Here is a 20,817-nt window from a genome sequence, read left to right on the forward strand (position 1 = left end):
GTATAATAATAACTAGATTTGAACTCGTCACTGAGGACGAGTTAGGTGATCCGCCGCACTTTGACCCTCGATGAAATGTGCGCGGTGCAGATTGAACAATTTTTAAATGCTGAAAATGGCCTAAAGTATACGCTAATTCAGTTTTTAAAAAAAAGAATTTGGAGCATCTTAAAAGAGTTACTCATGCGTACGTGCACGTCATTTCACACATGCGCATGGTAATGTCACGAAATGTTCACTCATGATATGAGATACATGTATCAACTCTCATTGACAAAACGCCTGTTTGTGAGGGACTTATTATCCTTTATAGTATTTATCATATATAAAAATTCAGTTTTTCGAATTCGGATGGCAATATGATGACGTCACAATGTCCGATCAGCTATTATGATATATAAAATCATATCTACAGCTCATGTGCTTTCAGATTATTTAATAAAAATTCGGGGTCACCTTTCATCCTAAGGAGCTATTACTGATTAAAAAAAGACCTGATATAAAGCATATTTTAATTTTGACACACGCGAACGCTCGCGTTATTACGCGAGCACAAAAATATAATGTACATAACATTTAACCATGACCTGAAGTTTATGCCCACTAAATATGATTCAGAAACCACGACTGATTAAGGTGATTATGGGGTCATCAAAGTTTGACGAAAGAAATATGAGGGGGTAAGCAAATCCCTATATTTTGACCATGATGACGTCATCAAAATATAAAAAAAGTGTACGTATGTGAAAGAGAATTGACTTAGCTATAACATACTCAAAGTTGGAAGAAAATTGACCAAGAATAAGCGAGATACGCTCAAATGCGCATTTTTTTTAAATGACGACATCGATAATATTCAGTTTGTTGAATTAAGATGGCAATAAGATGACGTCATAATGTCCGATCAGCCATTATGACCTATCAAATCATATGTACAACTCATGTGCTTTCAGAATATGTAATAAAAATTAGGGGTCACCATTCATTCTAAGGAGATATAATTGATTGAAAATAGGCATGTTTTTGGCCTATTTTTGCTATATGTCGAAAAAATGCGCACATGTGCTTTTATGTTCTATGCGCGCGTACAGCATTGCTATTGACCCTAAATGACCAAAAAAGATTGGAAATTTGTGAATACAGTGTCAGGGACCTATAACATTTTAAAAAACAATATTTTTAACTTCTGTACGTGATGCGCGCGTAAAAATGTGCACCCGGAGTTATACAGCGCACGCGCAAAATGAGTGTACATTACAATCAACCTTCACTCGAAGTTAATGCTCACATAATACGAATTTGAAATGTCAATTGGTTAGGCTGATATAATCAATTGCGTAAAAACACTAAAATGCGCGTAGATGACGTCACACGTGACTGGTAACCTTGCAAAGCTTAGTGTCACTATTCCAGGCCAAGCCAAATGTTTGCTGTAATCATTTTGTGCGTAGCTCTCGGCAAATTTGAGATATCGTGCGAACAGTTATTTGTCAGAATGTAGAATAAAAAAAAAAAGATCTCTGACAATAACAAGAGGTGATCCGCACTAGATGCGGATCACCAAAAAGCAACAATCCCATTAAAATTGATTCTGAAATAATTGTTAGCGTTTTCTCTTTTTTGCCAGGTTCTCTTGTTAGACCAAAGATTGTTAGAAGTGTACACTATTGCCAAGCAACCAAAAAAACAATGGAGAGAAAATATACAGATCTTACATCACTGGATGCATTTCCATCAAGCTCAGTTTATCCAACAAAAGTGAGATACTTTTTGTTTTCATCCTAATTGTGGAACAGAGTTTTAACAGATTTCTTTAAATCTTGGTTCATTTTCTTCATGTTTTTGTTTGATGTGTATATTGTAAGATTTTATTTTATTGGCATTGAACATGTAATGTGGTGGGTAAATTTCCTTTCTAACTTTTAAATCTTGTTGAGTAATTAAATTTTCTGTTTATATTTTATTATGTTTTACAGACAATAAAGTTTCTTGAATCTGTACTTTGAGAAATTAATCGCTTTAAAAAAAAAATTAATTTAATATGATTTTTCGTACATGTGATATTTGAGTTATGAATAATATCCCTTATTTATTGTGACAACACCCAAAAATATTATTGTAAATATTGTATTACACTACTTTATATTACATTTTATTAACAGTTTTATGGGTTTTTATAGGATGATCAAGAAAATCCTCTTGAAACTGAGTATGGCTTATCCATCTATAAAGACCACCAAACGCTGACCATCCAAGAGATGCCAGAGAAGGCCCCAGCAGGCCAGCTTCCACGGTCAGTTGATATCATCACTGATGACGATTTGGTAGATGAGTGCAAGGTATGATTGACTGTTTCATTGTTCTGGTAGGGGTGATGATAATATACAGTATTATGTGTTTTTAGATGATTACTTCAACCTACAGTTACAGTAGTAACAGTGAATATGTTTTTTTTTTTTCTTCTGTGTGTTGAAGTTTTCAAAATAGTGTTTGCTGCCCTCTTTATAAATATTGTATGATTAGTTAAATAAATTGAATGAAATGGGGAATTTTAAAGTTTTTAACTCCAATCTTAATAGAAAAAATAATAGAATGTTAAATATTTTTAGCCTGGTGACAGGGTTCAGGTGATTGGTACATATCGCTGCCTACCAAGCAAAAAAGGATCCTTCACAAGTGGAACATTCAGGTAAAGTGTTATATAAAATAACATGATTTATAGATTAATGTTTCTAACCATTCTTTAACAGTACTAAAGTGTTGCATTCATTAGAACTTGTGAAAACTGATAAAGAGAACACAAGAAGAGTGCATTCATGGGAAACACCGACTTCACAAGTTCTAATGACCATAACAGTACTGCAGTTTGCCCTCCAATTTGAGACAACATTCGGGACCTGAAAATTTAGGGTTGTCTCCGAGTTCAGCCTCAACTGTAGTGTTAATAGATTGTCATTTGGTTCTTTGAAAAAGTTGTCTCGAATTAGAGGGGTCGTGTGTTAGTGATAAATTGTTTCAATCTTTGTTTCATTGGGAATTTATAACTTTATAAGTTTAAAGCTTTTAAAGCAATTCAGTAATTTTTATCAAATTTTTGAAGATTTACCAGATGTTTTCATGGGCAGTAATTTATTAAAAATCTATATATTTTTTTTCCAGGACCATTCTGCTTGCCAACAACATTAGACTCCTGAGCAAAGAAAATGTTCCCACATACTCTGTGAAAGACATCCAGAATATAAAACGGTTTGCCCGCAACAAAAAAGATGATGTGTTTGAATTGTTGGCACGGTCAATAGCACCCTCAATCCATGGACATGAGTACATCAAGAAAGCGGTGCTTTGTATGTTGCTTGGGGGGATGGAAAAAGTTCTTGAAAATGGCACACGACTTCGTGGGTAAGTCGTGGTAAAATAATTAATATATTTTTTGGAATCTGTACACTGTGTAATTACAGGATAGATTATGTAATGCACAGCAAATTAGGTTTCTTTGTGAGGCTTAGAGCGGTGAGTTTATTGCAATGAGAAAAATTGTTTGCAGGAATTGGACCCAGTAACAGGAGATTGAAAGAGAGACATATTTACCACCACATTACAGCAACACTTCATTAACATTGATTTTAATAATTATTATTTTAAATTTTTTAAAAAAACTATATTTCTATGACAATAATATAAAGCTGATGTTGATAATTTTTTTAAACAAAAAAAAAAATACAGGTCTGACAATAATGTTGTATTTTTTGATTTGTAACATTTTCAGAGATATCAATGTCCTTCTAATTGGTGACCCATCCACTGCTAAATCACAAATGCTTAGGTAAGCACAACCTTGTTCTTTAAAATAAATACCAATGTGTTGTCTTCTAATTATTAAGAGTTGGAATGATTGCATCAGGAACATGTTGTTATTAACTTATTTTTAAATACTGGTTTCCCTCGAATAAAAGACTCCTCTTTATAAAGACAATGTCAAATTAAAGACTACTTTCCTGTGATCTCAAATTTACAAATGTCTTTTATCTTTATTATTCTAATTAGAGACAAAAGCTGCTAAAGGCCATGGAACCCTGGTCTCAAAAATGGTCTTTAGTTGGAGAGAGACCTGTATTAATTAATTGGCAGTCACATAAAATTATACACCAAGACATGCACAAGTTATCTTAAGACATTAGGAACAGATAGATTTTAATAATGGATTTAAATAATGTTATACATTGTCCATGTGCTGTACTAAGTACTGGTTGAGTTGACTGGAATGCAAATATAGGAAAGGTTTACATTGTCAGTAAAAGTCTTGTTGGTGCACACCCATAAACACACTATAATCTGAAGCCAGTGTCTCAATATTATTAATCACAAATAATATTTACTAAAGTATAATTGTTAATATTCCTAAGACATTTAATTGTTACATATAAAAATGTTTGCCTATTTACCAGGTATGTGCTGCACACTGCACCAAGGGCCATTCCAACTACAGGTCGGGGTTCATCAGGTGTTGGTCTCACTGCAGCCGTCACAATGGACCAGGAGACTGGAGAACGAAGACTAGAAGCTGGTGCTATGGTACTTGCTGATAGAGGAGTGGTGTGCATCGATGAATTTGACAAGGTAAGTGATTATGACTAAATACTTCTGGCAGAACAATTTTGTCAAAATAAAAAAAATTATAAAAGCTTGTGGCACAGCATGTAAAGTGTTAGGCTTTCAGTTGGAAGGTCTGGGGTTCGAGACCTGTGCTTGTCACACTGCTTGTGTCCTTGGGCAAGACACTTTATCTGCATTTGCCTCTCTTCATCCAGGAGTATAAATGGGTACCAAGTAGAAGGTGAATGATTCTGAATGAATTTAGTAGTGCTGATTACACGCATAACTAGGAATACTCTGCAGGGAGAGGAGGAGGTTGCACGTTGTGTGTGATTTTTCTGTATCCAATGACCAAGGAAAAAAAGCACATTGAGCAGTTTTCTGGATATGTGCACTATATAAATCCTGTAAAATAAATAAGTAAATAAAATAATTTTTTTTTCACCTAAATTTGACAAAATACAACAAAAGCAACACTAAATATTTCAAACACTATCCATTTTCGAAAACTTTATAAAAATGTGTTGCATTGTTTGATTTTAGATGAGTGATCAAGATCGTACAGCCATCCATGAAGTAATGGAACAGGGACGTGTTACTATCGCCAAAGCGGGCATCCACGCCAAATTGAATGCACGGTGCAGCGTCTTGGCAGCCGCTAACCCTGTATATGGAAGGGTATGTTAAATTGTTCGTTTAACTATTTCTGTTCGCCAATTTGTGTTTTTTTTCATTGCATAATTTTTAGCAATCGATATTTATTATTATACTGATTATCATTTTTTTTTTTTATAAAATGTAGTATGATGAGTATAAAACTCCAATGGAAAATATTGGCCTTCAGGACTCTCTTCTGTCTCGTTTTGATCTCATCTTCATTGTTCTTGATCAAGTAAGTGCTTTTTTATTAGTAATGGGATTTCATCTTAATACACTTAGTCTAATAATCACGTTTACATGTCATGCAAGATTGCAGATGTTAACAACAGCAGGCCTCCAGAGCTTTCATTTTTTAGCAGTATGCATGTACTAAGTGATGAGTACTGAAACTGTACGTTGTCATTCACATTTTTTTTCTAAATATGTACTAGCGTCTGCTCCACTTTTTCTTGGCATGCCGCTAAGTAATTTCATTTGTTTCTTCATTATTTTATATCCTGTATGTCGTCACAATACCTTTTCAAAGCATTTCTGATTTCAAACCAGATGACAGTAGCATATTGTCTTTCTTCCAAATCTCTATTAATCCCTTTAGATGACTAGATTTTTTTAAAATTATAAGAATATGACAAAAAGCAAAAAAAAAAAAATTATTTGATTACGAAAACAATTTGAAAGGTGAGGTATTAAAAAAAAGGGGGAAAAAACAGTTGAGATTAAAACAGCAAACCTAGAATAGGGTCATATATGAAATAATAGCATGAAACAGAAGTTTCATGCTTTGTCATAATCACTGAACGAAATTAGTTTTGATCAATTTAAAAGAAAAATAGAATAAGACTATGAAATGAATGAAAAAGGGTATATAATTAAAATTAAAACTTGACACATCAGGAGACAGGTTGAGAAAACCTTATCTTTTCTCGTCTCCTTGTGAAGGATTGGGTGTTTAGTTTTAACTTATTTTCCTATATAACCCAGGATTATAAGTAAATATTGATTTTATTTTTAATGATATTGCATATCCCTTGATGGCTTGAGTTTGAAAATTGAATTTGAATTGAAATCGAAAGGAGATTAAGTATTAATCCATTATACACTGCTTAACCCTCAGATGGACCCAGAGCAAGATCGTCGAATCTCCGACCACGTGCTACGAATGCATCGATATCGCAATGCCAATGAGCAAGATGGGGATGGTAAGATTATGTATTTTAATTATCTAAACATTTAATTTTCACCTTCATTGTTATGTTTTTACTGAATACTTGTGCTTTCATATGGATATTGCAGACACATGATATTTTACTGTTCAGTGGCCTTCATCAAAAAAGGGCCTGGACTACTATTTATAACAGCTCCAGAAGTCTACTACAATGGTAGTTTAATATTCTTAACCTGTTTTTTTAATAGTACTATTTTAAGTGTTCGAACTAATGACTGTGTTGTTTGGTACGCTAATCTTACAATTTTTAACAAGAAGAAACTCCAAAAAATTTGTTAATCAGAAAGACCTCTGTAGCTTAAGTGAATTACACGACAAACATGGGTTATGTAAATTAAGTAAGATTATTAAATATTTGTCTCGCCCATTGAACAACTCGTACTCCCACAATAAATCTGGCAGGCTTCGTACCATTAAGTGCAATTCTAATAAATCCAAAAACTCCTTCATTAACAATTCTATAGTACTATATAATGAAACTTCCAAAAACTGTCCTCTGCTCCAGGAACCTGTACAGCAACAATTACAAGGATTATAATGATGAAGATCTTGGATAATAGCAATGCTAGTAAACTTCCTTTATTCTGTACTCCTCAAAACCTTCCAACACACTATCCCATAATAGTAATTGTATAATCCTCCCTTGCCAAGGCATCACTAAATTCAAATCCAATCTAAACAATACACATACAATGTTCCTTTGTATGGCTTCACTCTCTGGTAGCATTCAATGTTTTTGTTAATTAATCTGTTAGCAAATTTATCACAAGCAATATATGTGTATTTTCCTTTCAGCTCTTCCAATGGGAAGCTCAGTGGATCTCTTGGCAACGAAGGATCCTGATACCGTTGAGCAGGAAGAAGGGGAGGATGTGCCGATCTACGCCAAGCACGATAACCTGCTTCATGGAAAGAAAAAAAAGTAAGATATAAAATGCAAATAAATAAATAATAAATAAATAAAATTGCCATAATTCAAGCAAATATTTTTACACAACCTTTGACCACACTTGTGTGTCCAGTAAATTTCAAGCTAAACAGAAATGTAGATGTGCATAAATAATTAGATTTTGCACTGCATGAAGCCAATCAGAAAATGTCAAGCCTGTCCAAACAAGGCCTAGCATCATAGCCTTGTGTTGCAAGGCTCTCAATCAGGCGAGTTTGCACACCAGGCTGACCACTTTCAGTCCCCTGGCCAGAATTTGACGCATCCCTACTCTGGCCCGCGGTCAGTCGGCTCAAGTCGACTCGGTCTAGCCAAATGAGGCCTAGCATCATATAAACATTCTAAAATCTGTTTTTGAGTGATGCGCCCCGAAAGACACACCACACAAAGACATGCGCGCACTATTGCAGTTATACCCTTCACCTCAAGGGAGTAAGCAATTTTAAAACAGCCAGTAATTCTGTTATTGCAAGCCAACCAAAGAATATTGACAGGTGAAAGGTGCTGCTTTTCAATTAAATAGCCTTATACTGATTAATACATTGGAAATGGGTTAAACGAATTAGCTACAGTACCTTAGAAATAGGTTAACTTGAATTTGTACAAGGTTAGAAAAAAAGGAAATTAACTAACACGTTGGTTGTGTATTTGATTGGTAAAAGAATTAGAGTTTAATTGTAAGGTAACAAATTATGGAAATTGTTTCATTTGAAATTATGTAATTATCTGGAAAGAAGCGAGCCAAATTATTGCAAATGACTATGAGATTGAAAATATATTTACATAGCATGGTTAATAGTGGGTGGTGGTGCTTGGAAAAATATCAAATACAAAAGTAGGCTTCTCATAGCAGCATGAGTGTACTGCAGAAGCTAGGTCAAATTGCTTTAAACATAGTCCGTTATCAGACAACACACAACCACAGCGCAAGTGCAGTATACTATAAAAATATAAATCGATATAAAGGTTTTATTACTACTTATATATGACAGGGTTTTTTATTTACTTTCTTTTCTTATTCACATCAATACATTAGCAACCAAAGAGCTAAAAATAAATACAGCAAGTTAAGATTTACAATAAAAAAAAAGTGTAGAAAATATCACACATATGATTTAAAAATATTAAAAGAAACAAAATATTTGTTGAAAAATGTATGCATTCATTAGGAGCCCGAAACTTATAATAGCATAAAAAATATAATTCTTAATGTGAATACATTACTCTCAATTACAATTTTTTTACTATACAAATAAACATTTTTCTTTGGAGAAAATTATTCAAGGAAACCTGGAGAAGCTGACCACAGTAATCCTGTTAACGCTACTAATAATATTTTGTATTATACATGTAGAATTTGCACAGCAACTTTAAGAAAGCCTATAAACAATTGAAACCCCTTAATAAAATACATCATGCTTATATGAATAATTTCCTGGTTTAATTTATCAGTTCTGTGTATATTTTTGTCTGAAGAACAAACCTCGGGAGAATGGTGGGATCATATTCTAATAAAACATTAATTTTCTGTTACTATTATATATTTGGATATGTCATGTTACTGTATTAAAATTTCATATTGTAAATTAAACAAAGCATGAAAAGTTTTAACGGATTTACACCTTAAGTACTGTCAGAAAGTTATAAATATATTATATATATTGTATGATCAGATGTTTGTCAGATAATGGAGGTATACCATTTTTGTGATTTGCCAAAATAAAGGAATTTTTTCGCATTCAAATTGATGGATAGTGTATGTAGAGATTAACAATGTTTGATGAAAAATATTGTATGATGTACTTTGAGCATTGATTTCTGACAGACATGGAAAGATTAGATACATGTTTATGTCTGATTAAACTTTAGTATGACATACTCAACGTATTCCTCCATGGGCTGGGAAAGTACTGAAAGTGTCTAACATAAGAAAATTACTGTATTGCATAATCAGTACTTGATAAACTTTAGTCTTAGCATAGATTTTTTTTACCCTTTAAATGTTTAATTTTATATCTTTTTAATGTACCTTTTTGTAATGTATCTTTTTAATGCATTAAACATATTAATTTACGCAAATAGAAATAATTATAATAATGTATTTTGATCTAAATCCGCATTTCTAACTATTATTTTTTGGTTTGGAGTTGGAAGGTTAAAGGATGGTGTCACGATTTACTTGTGTTACTTATGTATTATATAACATACTGTACAATTTATACAATAAATTTTTTTGACCATTATCAGGCATCAATATGTAAACATGGCCTTCATGCGAAAGTATGTACACATTGCGAAGAGCATTAAGCCGGCATTGACCCGTGAAGCGGCCGAATTTATTGCTGATGAATACTCTAAGCTACGTAGCCAAGAGGCTGTTGCAGCTAACACAGCACGGGTGAGAGAACACGCTTATTTGATTTTAATGGGATTCCAATATTTCTTTCACCATAAATTCTATTATTCACATGCTGCACCGAGTAACATGTAAATTTAATGATCGAAGTAATCTCTGTGATGTTGTAAAAACTGCCATTATGAGTCTTAAGAGAAAAACAGACTCTACAGAATAGTTATATATAAGATAATTTAACAGACTCAGAATAGATATACTGTACCATACAGGGGCGGATCCAGCTTTGCAAGAAAAAGGGAGCGTGAATGTGTGAACTGAGTGAGGGTCTCAGGGAAGAGCCCATGGTAGGAGTGCAAGAGGGGAATCCCCTTAAATTTATAACCCTTCATTAATTTGAATTTGTAATTTTCTCATAAGCTTTTCCACTACTGTACCATATTTCTTGGGCATAAGCCCACACCCCTACTTTAAATACCCAATTTTATGTACCAGCCTTTCCTCGGGCAAAAGCCCAAGGGTATGACTTTTACAAATATTCTCAGAAAAAAAACATCAAATGTTGGCTTTGATTTAGGCATACAGTGCAGAAAAATTTCCATTTGATTGAAAAAGGAGATTCCCCTGGTCTTATCAAACCCCCAATAATTTGCCAAATTTTGTGTTCAAAGTGGGGGAGGGGGTTAATGGGCTTTATATACCAGAGAAACTGTGGTATATGCCATTATGTTGAGTTTCAGTATTTTTATTCTTTATTTGGTCATCTTCAGGATTAACACTTTATCTTCATTTACATTTCAAACTAGTGCTAAAAGTATTAAAAGATACTGACCAATCAGAATATATTTATAATATAATTTAAGAGTGATTTATAATCAAAGGTACCTGTGTGAACACAATTTAGTGTCTTTGAATGTTTTACACCTGTGTTGAGCCTTTAAAGCTTTGTCCACACTATCAAATTTTATGTGACAATTTTGTGTGATGTGACCATATATGGGCATGATGATGATGTCACATTTCACCCAAATATCATACACACCAAGTCTCGCGCATTCGGCATGAGACTCCCACATTTGGGTCTGTCTTGCGCTTAAGGACCAAAATATTGCGTATAAATGTAATGTCTATCAAGTATATTATAAAATATAGGCCTAGGCCCTATGTAGTGGTATGTCGTTTGATAAAGTGCTGTCTGGGTTAAGATCAAAGGACCTGTACGTGACAAATTTGTGTGGAGACAACCTGAAATGTATGTATTCTCAAGTAAAAGAAAAATGCAGATCATGAATTTAAGAAATACATTTTTTTAGGGAGAGGAGTCGATCCCCATAAAGGGTGGGGGTTGAATTTTTCTAATAGAATGTCTGAAATACGGGCATATCACATTTATTTTTCACATGAAATTTGTAGGCGAAGCTTGAGGCTTAATTTGCAGTAGGTTGCACGGGGAACGTGGTAAATGGCAGATCGTAGGATATTTTGAAGGCATGGTCACTGTTATCAAGAAAACATTTTGTGAAAAGCTTTATATATTTATTTCTTTTAAACTAACATAATTAGAGTCGAGGCTTACGCAACAAGTGTGGTCTGTGATAGTTTCCGCATTTTAAAGTTGATTAATCAGTGTTGAATTCTCAGTTGCTTTTAAAATGAAAGTAAAAATGCTTTTGATGACTGACAAACATGACTTGGAGTTACTCATAATAAATTCAATAAAAGGAAAAAAAAAACAATTTTATGATCATATGCATATTGCCAAGCAATTAGAAGAAAAAAAATGTTCAGAATGGGTCATATTTATAGACAAACATGATTAAGAATTAATAATGTTTTTTCTATTCAGTTCAAAGAGTTATTAATGTTAATTCTATGATTTAAAAAAAATAATTATGATCATATTGCCAAGCAGTGAGAAAAAATTGTTCAGGATGGGTCAAATTAATAGATAAACATGATTAAGAGTTTTTTTTTTTTATTCAGTTAAAAAACTTATTAATGTTAATTCTGTGAATTAAAAAAAATAAATATGATCATGTTGCCAAGCAATTAGGTAAAAAATTGTTCAGGATAGGTCATATTTATAGATAAACATAATTAAGAAAGTATTTTTTATGTTAATACTACAGATATCATGATTAGAAAGTATTCATATCTTATAATATGATTTGAAAAACAAACAGGTTTATGACCATAATGCTTGTTAATTAATTACACAAAATTTGTTCTGGATGGGTCTTTTCATATGTAAATCCCGGGAGATTTTAATTAATCAAAATCATCTATATTAATTTTAATGGTGTATGATTTTCCACAGACACAACCCATCACGGCACGATCCCTGGAGACCATGATTCGACTCGCGACTGCTCATGCAAAGGCTCGGCTGAGCAAGACCGTCGACTTGGAGGACGCCCAGGCCGCGCATGAGCTTATTCAATTTGCGATATTCAAAAAAGTGAGTCATTAAAGTGGTGTTTTTGGGGGGGGGGGGTGTCTTCATTATGTAAATTTCATCACACAGTAAAAATCTTGCCTCTTGCGATGGTTCATATTTTGATTATAGTTATTTTCAATCCAGACCAAAAAAATGTCTTAATTTACAGACTAGACAATATCATTTCAACATTCTATCATAAATATATCCTATTTTTATTATTCTAATATTAATATTATGTCATAAATTGAAAGTCAAATAATATAGGCTTATTATTTAATTTTCATCCTAACTGAATTGAAGATGCTATGTATTCTCTTCTCATATAATCATAATATTTTAAATTGATTCCATTATTATTATACCTTTATACACTGTATTGTTTTAAAATTATAACCGTGTTTTTAAATCCTTAACTTCTGTCCAGATTGACAAAAAAAAAACTGTTTTATGCCCATATTTGGTCATGGTGTGCCCATACAGTATATGGTCGTGATGTGATGTCATCCTGACCATATTTAGGCATGTCATATGATAGTCTGGACAGGGCTTTATAACTGTTAAGCCGGGCAATCACTGCTTTGACAGTTGCCGGCCGACGCGATTCTATGGAGAACGCAACGCCATGATGCATGTTACACGTCATTACTTAATTGGAATTTAACCTTGCAAATTTCACCGATAATTTCTCACAGGTTTTGGAGAAGAGGAAAAAGAAGCGAGGTAGTGATGATGAAGAGGGGGAGAGTGAAGAAGAGGAAGAAGAAACAGTAGAACCAGAAACAAGGAAACGAAAGAAGTAAGTTTCCTCTAACAAAAAAAATGGTTTTAATGTATGTTAAGACAATTATATGACATGAAAAGAAAATTGAATCAGGTGGGATGATGTCATAATATATTTATACATAAATCATTCCATAATCAGTCTTTTAGCCTTCTGAAACTAAAAAGTCTGAGGGATTATCCTTCGATTGGCTGTGGTGCTGAGTATAGCCCTGTTCCACTGAAAGTTAGAATTTACTGTATACTTAATCACGTTTTTGTGTTGAGGCACTCACTTTAAACTGGCGGCCAATCTCACATGGGGTTTTGTGTTCAGGCACGCACTTTAAACTGGAGGCCATTCTCATGTGGGGCAAGCCAGAGTAAACATGTCAATCATTTATGCTGTTTTGAACAAGTAGCAAAACTGTCTTTCACAAATTACTGATTATATTTCTTAGAAAAAAATTTAAGTAGTTCGCTTTTAATTTAAATCATTTCCTTGCCAATTAGCAAATGCATGAGTAATTATCTTTATTATTTTTTTTTTTGCCTGGACATTTGCATTGGCTGGTAATTAATTTAAGTATGTTTGTATATCTGCGAAAACCTTTTTTTTTGTATTAATGCATAGCAGCACATTAAGCATTGTAACTGATTGATTGATTTATGTAATGCATATATGTGTGTGAGGGTGGAGGGAGTTGTGTGTGTTTTCTTCAGTGCGCTTGTAAGGCAAGACTCATTTAATACCTCAAGTTTTTTGCGAGCCCGCTGCCCGCCAATAATGATAATTTCAAATAAAAATACAATTTTATTTTTGGCCAGTTAGTGCACCCGCCGATATGAAAAAAAATGGAAGTTTCAGAAACAAATAAAAGTTTTTCTTTATTTTAATTACGCCCACCGCTGCCTTGAAAATCTCCAAAAGTAAGATGTATATTTCTTCTAATTACATAAATTTAATGGATTTAACCATCCCATTACTACACTGTTTACATTCACCAATAAAATTATATTTTTATTTTCTTCTCTGTTTGGATGTTTTTGGCAAAACCATTTGTTATATAAGAAAACAAAATTTTATTTTATTGTTTTTTCACCATCCTCTGACGATATTTTAAAAAATCAGTTCATGAAACAAGGTATGAAAAAAAGTCTCGCCCAAACAAGAAAACTAAAGAAATGTACACACAGTGTTCCTGAATTTTCGTGTTTAGTTTTGGGCATCTCATTATGTTAGCTATTTTGTTTTTTGATAAATATGAAAGCCATATCTCCATGCCAAACATATACACATACAAAATGAATAATCAAGTTAATGGAAACAGCGATAGGATGGATGATATTATTTAAATGATTGAAGACACTCTGGTAAGATCTGGAAAATAATGACTCATAATTATTTTTAGAATAAATTGCATATTGAAAAGGAATAAATACAAGATTTAAAACAATTCAGATTTAGCAAAACTTTTACTACAAAAACCTTTTTAATTAATTACCAACAAATTGTAAAGTCAAAGCATTGTTCTTTTTTAAGCATAATTTTTCTATTAATGATTTATTCTTACCATACTCTTATACGTTAGTACAAAAAGTATTATTTATAAGTTGCTGATTGAACAAGGAAATATTTTCTCGTTCAAATTTGCAATCAAAAGTTAATACTTTAATAACTAATATTCTGCTTTTTTTTTTGTAGAAGATCAAGAAAAGATGCAGCCAAGAAGGCCGCAAAGAAAGGAGAAGAAGGCTACGACCCCTATGATTTTGACAGTTTTGATGAAGATGAGGAAGGAGGTAAGGGCTTTGTCACTTGTCATAAAATATTTATTTTTATTATATCATATCACATCATCATAAAATATATTATATATATATCATAGTATATATCGTATATTTTATTGTATCTCATCATATATCATTCCATCTTATGCATCATATCATTTGTAACAACCTGTTCTATTTCATAATAAATATCATATATATTATGTCATATATCATATTGTATAATATTTGTTTGACTATAGACGAATTAACATAATAGACATTAAGAGATCAACAGCTCGTACCTGTAATATTGCTCAAAAGAAGAGAATTTCCCTCTAACTTAGTAGTACCAGCTGCAACATTAAAATAAATATGAGAAATATGATAGTGCAAGAAGGTTTTTTTCAGCACTGTATGACTTGTTTAAAATCCTTTTCATAATGTTGCAATACATCAAAGAGTACAACATTAACAAAAGCAACAATTTTCACAAGTGAATTGTCAGTACAAACAATCTGACAGATACTAAAATTTGTGTTAAATAAAAATATTAATTTTTTTAATTTTCAAAAGTTGCTATCACACCAAAATCTGTAAGCATAGAAGATGAAAGCGAGGAACCAATGGATACTGCAGAATCACAAACAATTTCAGAAGAAAGGTATATTTATTTTGTATTGTTAAAGATTGAAAGTGTATTTATAATACAATAATAATGAACTTATAATAATAATAGTAATAACAATAATAATAAAAATAATAATAATAATAATAATTGTGAATTTATATATTGCATAATTTAAAGACCTTTTTATAGACAGAAAGTGCAGTAAATGTATGTGAAAACTGTTGATATGTATGTAAATTTATTTTTTAAATTATTAAGTTATTAATTTTAGTAATAAAGATAAGAATAAAGATTTTTAAAGGTATTAATAAATATATATACTAAATAGAAGGCATAAAGAATATAAGTGTATTTCAGTAACCTTTACTTTAAAGAAGAGAATTTCCCTCTAACTTAGTAGTACCAGCTGCAACATTAAAATAAATATGAGAAATATGATAGTGCAAGAAGGTTTTTTTCAGCACTGTATGACTTGTTTAAAATCCTTTTCATAATGTTGCAATACATCAAAGAGTACAACATTAACAAAAGCAACAATTTTCACAAGTGAATTGTCAGTACAAACAATCTGACAGATACTAAAAATTTGTGTTAAATAAAAATATTAATTTTTTTTATTTTCAAAAGTTGCTATCACACCAAAATCTGTAAGCATAGAAGATGAAAGCGAGGAACCAATGGATACTGCAGAATCACAAACAATTTCAGAAGAAAGGTATATTTATTTTGTATTGTTAAAGATTGAAAGTGTATTTATAATACAATAATAATGAACTTATAATAATAATAGTAATAACAATAATAATAAAAATAATAATAATAATAATAATTGTGAATTTATATATTGCATAATTTAAAGACCTTTTTATAGATAGAAAGTGCAGTAAATGTATGTGAAAACTGTTGATATGTATGTAAATTAAGTTATTAATTTTAGTAATAAAGACAAGAATAAATATTTTTAAAGGTATTAATAAATATATATACTAAATAGAAGGCATAAAAAATATAAGTGTATTTCAGTTACCTTTACTTCTTTTGTCATCATTAGCACATTAGATAATAGATAATAAATTAATAATAAATAAAAATAAATTGTTCATTAATTATTTAATTAAATTATTAAATTATTATTAATAATTATATTTTAATATTATTTTTGAGAGGCAGTATAAGCCTCTCTAACTCATTCCATGCTATTTGAACTTGTTCAAACGTATAGTAGACCTACAAATCGTTTTTCTAATTTTAATTTGTTTCTTACTTAAAGCACTAGTAAGTATCATTAAGTAAGGAAGTTAGTGGTTCCTAATCTATAAGTACATGTTCTTGTAAAGGGATCACTGTATAATTTCTGGTTAATAAAAAAAATAATAATAATTGTGTATTTGTCTGTTACAGATTAAAATCTTTTAAAGCTGTACTTCAGAAAATGTTTGCCGACCAGCATGTCCAGCAGCTGGAGATTGCGAAAGTGAAAGCAGCAATCAACAAGGCATTTCCGATGGAGATATTCACCGCCGAGGAGTTCCAATCCGCGCTTAACACCATGCAAGACGCAAATCAAGTCTACGTCTCTGGAAACCTTATTTTCCTTATTTAAATTCCAGTCTGGACACTGAATACTATGATAGACAAAATAGAAACATGTCTGAAACTAAGCTACAATGTCTGGACCTTTAACAATATCCAAGTGATGGGGCTTAGGCAAAGACTTTTTTATAAGTTGTTTCGCGAACCCGCCACCCGCCAATATTAATTATTTAGAATAAAAATAAAATGTTACTTTTGGTCAATTAGCACACCCGCTGCCACAAAAACATGGAAATTTCAGGAAAAAAATAACAATGTTTCTTTATTTTTATTACGTCCACTGCTGCTTTGAAATATCCAACAATATGTATACTTCTCGATAATTACATAACTTTAACCATCCCATTACTACACTGATTACATTCAACAATATAATGTATAATTTTTATTTTATCATCAGTTTGGATGTTTTTGGCAAATCCATTTGCTAAATAAGAAAACTAAAATTTGTTGTTATTTTTCTTCTGCCCTGGTCTGGCTATCATTAAACAAACAAGTTCTCTTCAGTCTGTATGTTTTTGGCAGCAAAACAATTTGCCAAATAAGAAAACTAAATTTTTTATTGCGAAACATGGTATATAAAAGAAGTCTTGCCTTTGATGAATGGTCCATTGGCTCACAGGAAATCGTAAGATTTTCATAGTAAAAAAATTAAAGCAGACAATATACAGTATGTTTTAAGGCATCTAATAATGTGATTTTAGTAATCACAAGGTTCTGTTGGGCATTGAACCTACTACTGCCAGAATTACTAGCCCTATACGAGAAAATTAGAACACTCGGCTTGTATTGATGTTTGCTTTAAAAACAATTTTTACAATATGCAACGCTAGTGTTAAATACCAGTCTTATAAAGAAGAGAACGAAATTGTATATATTTTTTATTTATGGTTGAAGAAACTGGTCTTATATCTATCATTGTTGAAAGTATAAGACCCTAAAGGGACCGTTGTTATGCTTTAATTACTATAATTGTTTCATTCTCCATAATTAACTCAATATGATGTAAATTCATTCAATGATTTATTCAATAAAAAAACTATTAGTTGTTGGGTATTTCCTGTTTTGATGTACTGTATTTTTTTTTCTTCATGAAACGGTAATTCAATTTTGCTCACCATATGACAATGAAATGTGCTTTTATATGGTGTGTTTTAAAAGCAGTTGAACTGTGGTTACCATTGCATTCAAACTACTGGTCTCCCTCTATTTAAAGACCAATTAAATTCTAATTAGAGACCAAAGCTGGTAAAGACCATTTAAGACCAGGTCCCAAAAGTAGTCTCTAATTGGAAGGAGACCAGTAATTCCAATTACGAAGTTCTAGATTCAATTCCTATAAAACATCAGGAATTTGTGTCAAATGCTCCAAGGGGTAGTAGACACTTTGTTGTCTGACAGTTGTACTTGTAAGATAAATCCAGGGGTGGCGCCAGGATTTGCCCAACGGCTGGGGGGGGGGGCCGTGGGGTTCAGATTTCCCTAACGAAAGAAAAGTAGGCGTGGTCGAGCTTTGATTAAAAGCTTCCGAAATTTTGACAAGTTGCAATGGCTTATTTAATCGATTTTAGAGTTTACTAATACGTAGAAAATGCATATAATTTTTTTCTACCCGACAAATTGTCCTTTCTCTCCACGACGGGGTGGGGGAGGGAGGCCCCCCACCCTTGCTGGCGCCACCTCTGGGTAAATCCGGTGGAGGAATGATGAGATGGGTCATGAGCTGAAAGGTATAAATGAAAAGCAAGTGATTGTAGACTATGCTGGGCTTCAGATTTCTTCGGAGGTGATAAAGAAATAATGAAAAGCTAGGTCCACTACAAATCGGCGTGTGTACTTGTTGGATAAACGGACATATAAAGGTATTTTGATATTGTTATAACAATCACGAAATTAATCATGTGCACACGACGAGAACAGAACAGACTAGTCAGAAGTTTAGTAATCATTCATTAGGCCAAAACAAGTGGTAAAACTATCAATTTCGCGATATAATTTCAGTAGATTAAATACAATTTATATAAACCACTTACTAAACACTAATGACCATACTGTAGTTCATTGCATCTCCGAACATTTCTTTGTGATATTTCTTGTGAATTGCGTATAGATGTACGATTATGGAGTGAACATCCTCTGGTGATGTGATTAAATACCGAAGACCGTATGGTACTTTATTATGAATTGCCGTTCTTAATTACAATACTTCAAACTCTCTTCTTTCTTTACTAGGTTTTTCCACACACAAAATAATATTCAAATGATAATGAAGTAATAATAGTAACATGGTTATTATTTTTATTATTATAAGCAAAATTATACAATGAATAATTTGAGTTGCTTTAAAAAAAATATAATGTGAAATATTAAGATTTCATAATTGTAAGTCATAAAATAGGGACAAAAAATGTGTGTGGATGGAGGTCAGTTATGTTCGATATTTAACCTCCATTTCAAATATATTATTAATTATAACTGATCGGATGAACATGTTTTTTTTTTGTAAAATCATAGAAACATCGTGAAAACTGCGCGATTTTTATTTTTTTACGGAAAAACGATCAATTTTTTGTTTAAAAAAATTTAAAATAGTAAAAATTTCCATGTAACACGGATCTGTGCCAAAATCGACGAAAAAGTAGTTTTCATTTGATCTTTTAAACTTTCAAAAAAAACTTTTTTGAAAAAAAAAAATCCGCCCCTAATTTTCGGGATTTTAGGGGCGGCGGATGACGGCAAACAAACAAGTTTTTTTTTTAGGCCTAAAGATAAATCTCTTATTCACCTATTCTAGTGACAGTTTTAATGGAGGTAACTTTACCTACTATAATAGGCCTACTCGTGATTGTCCGTCTGCAAAAGTTAAAGTATCCTTTTATCTTTCCTGTGTCCTTGGTTTATTAATGGATTTTAGGAAATTAACTTCATTTTAATTTATGAAATGATTGACAAATGTTTACATTTTCTTGGCACATTTTACTACATTGAAAAATTGAAAACATATGGATGGACTTGGGATCGGATTTATTTTGCTGGATTATAGGCCTAGTTTGTGAAAATCCTTTTGTTTTTTTTTTTATGTAATTCTAAAGACATGGCCTATGCAATTCCAGTACGGTATGCTTTGCAGTTGGCCACCTAGATGAGCACACTTGGAGCGCACTTAGAATCTGCTGTATATGTCTGTTTAATTAGAAGGCAGGTTCATTTCAGTATTTCGGTATTTATTGGAACCCAATTTAGGAACATAGTGGCACAAACCTGCACGGTGGTGCGTCCACACATAATACGGTACAATCTTGGCTTGGGAGCCAAGGTTTAGCTTAGATTTAAATAAAAAATATATAAATATACTGTAAGTGAATCTCATATGTTGTTAAAACCGCCTGTCCTAGTAACGTATTTCCCATAGTATGTTTATGTCCGAACATTTCTTTGTGATATTTCTTGTACGATTATGGAGTGAACATCCTCTGGTGATATGTGATTACATACCGAAGACCGTACGGTACTTTATTATGAATTGCCGTTCTTAATTACAATACTTCAAACTCTCTTCTTTCTTTACTAGGTTTTTCGACACACAAAATAATATTCAAATGATAATCAAGTAATAATAGTAACATGGTTATTATTTTTATTATTATAAGCAAAATTATACAATGAATAATTTGAGGTGCTTTAAAAAATATATAATGTGAAATATTAAGATTATAAGTCATAAAATTTTTTAAAAAGTATGTGGATGGAGGTCAGTTATGTTCGATGTTTAACCTCCAATTCAAATATGTGAGGTCTCGCCACAAAATGACTTATATATTATATTTGGGTAGATCACATTATA

General features: G+C 32.0%; 1 protein-coding gene across 1 annotated transcript in view; it reads left to right on the forward strand.

The window, feature by feature from the left end:
- LOC117103859 (DNA replication licensing factor MCM3-like) overlaps positions 1-18,029 on the forward strand; it is a gene marked incomplete in the record, with an annotated part of 19,808 nt that extends 1,779 nt beyond the window's left edge. Inside the window, 16 exon segments of the mRNA XM_033244479.1 lie at positions 1,628-1,758; positions 2,181-2,339; positions 2,610-2,689; positions 3,160-3,399; positions 3,767-3,823; positions 4,446-4,617; positions 5,137-5,271; positions 5,396-5,485; positions 6,368-6,452; positions 7,274-7,400; positions 9,675-9,825; positions 12,098-12,238; positions 12,913-13,016; positions 14,685-14,782; positions 15,326-15,413; positions 16,782-18,029. Coding sequence (XP_033100370.1) covers positions 1,628-1,758; positions 2,181-2,339; positions 2,610-2,689; positions 3,160-3,399; positions 3,767-3,823; positions 4,446-4,617; positions 5,137-5,271; positions 5,396-5,485; positions 6,368-6,452; positions 7,274-7,400; positions 9,675-9,825; positions 12,098-12,238; positions 12,913-13,016; positions 14,685-14,782; positions 15,326-15,413; positions 16,782-16,983 — 2,060 coding nt within the window.
- Between the last annotated feature and the right edge of the window lie 2,788 nt (positions 18,030-20,817).

Source organism: Anneissia japonica, unplaced genomic scaffold (genome assembly GCF_011630105.1).
Source record: "Anneissia japonica isolate Jap-2015-1 unplaced genomic scaffold, ASM1163010v1 scaffold1065_len1792383_cov172, whole genome shotgun sequence".
NCBI lineage: Eukaryota > Metazoa > Echinodermata > Crinoidea > Comatulida > Comatulidae > Anneissia > Anneissia japonica.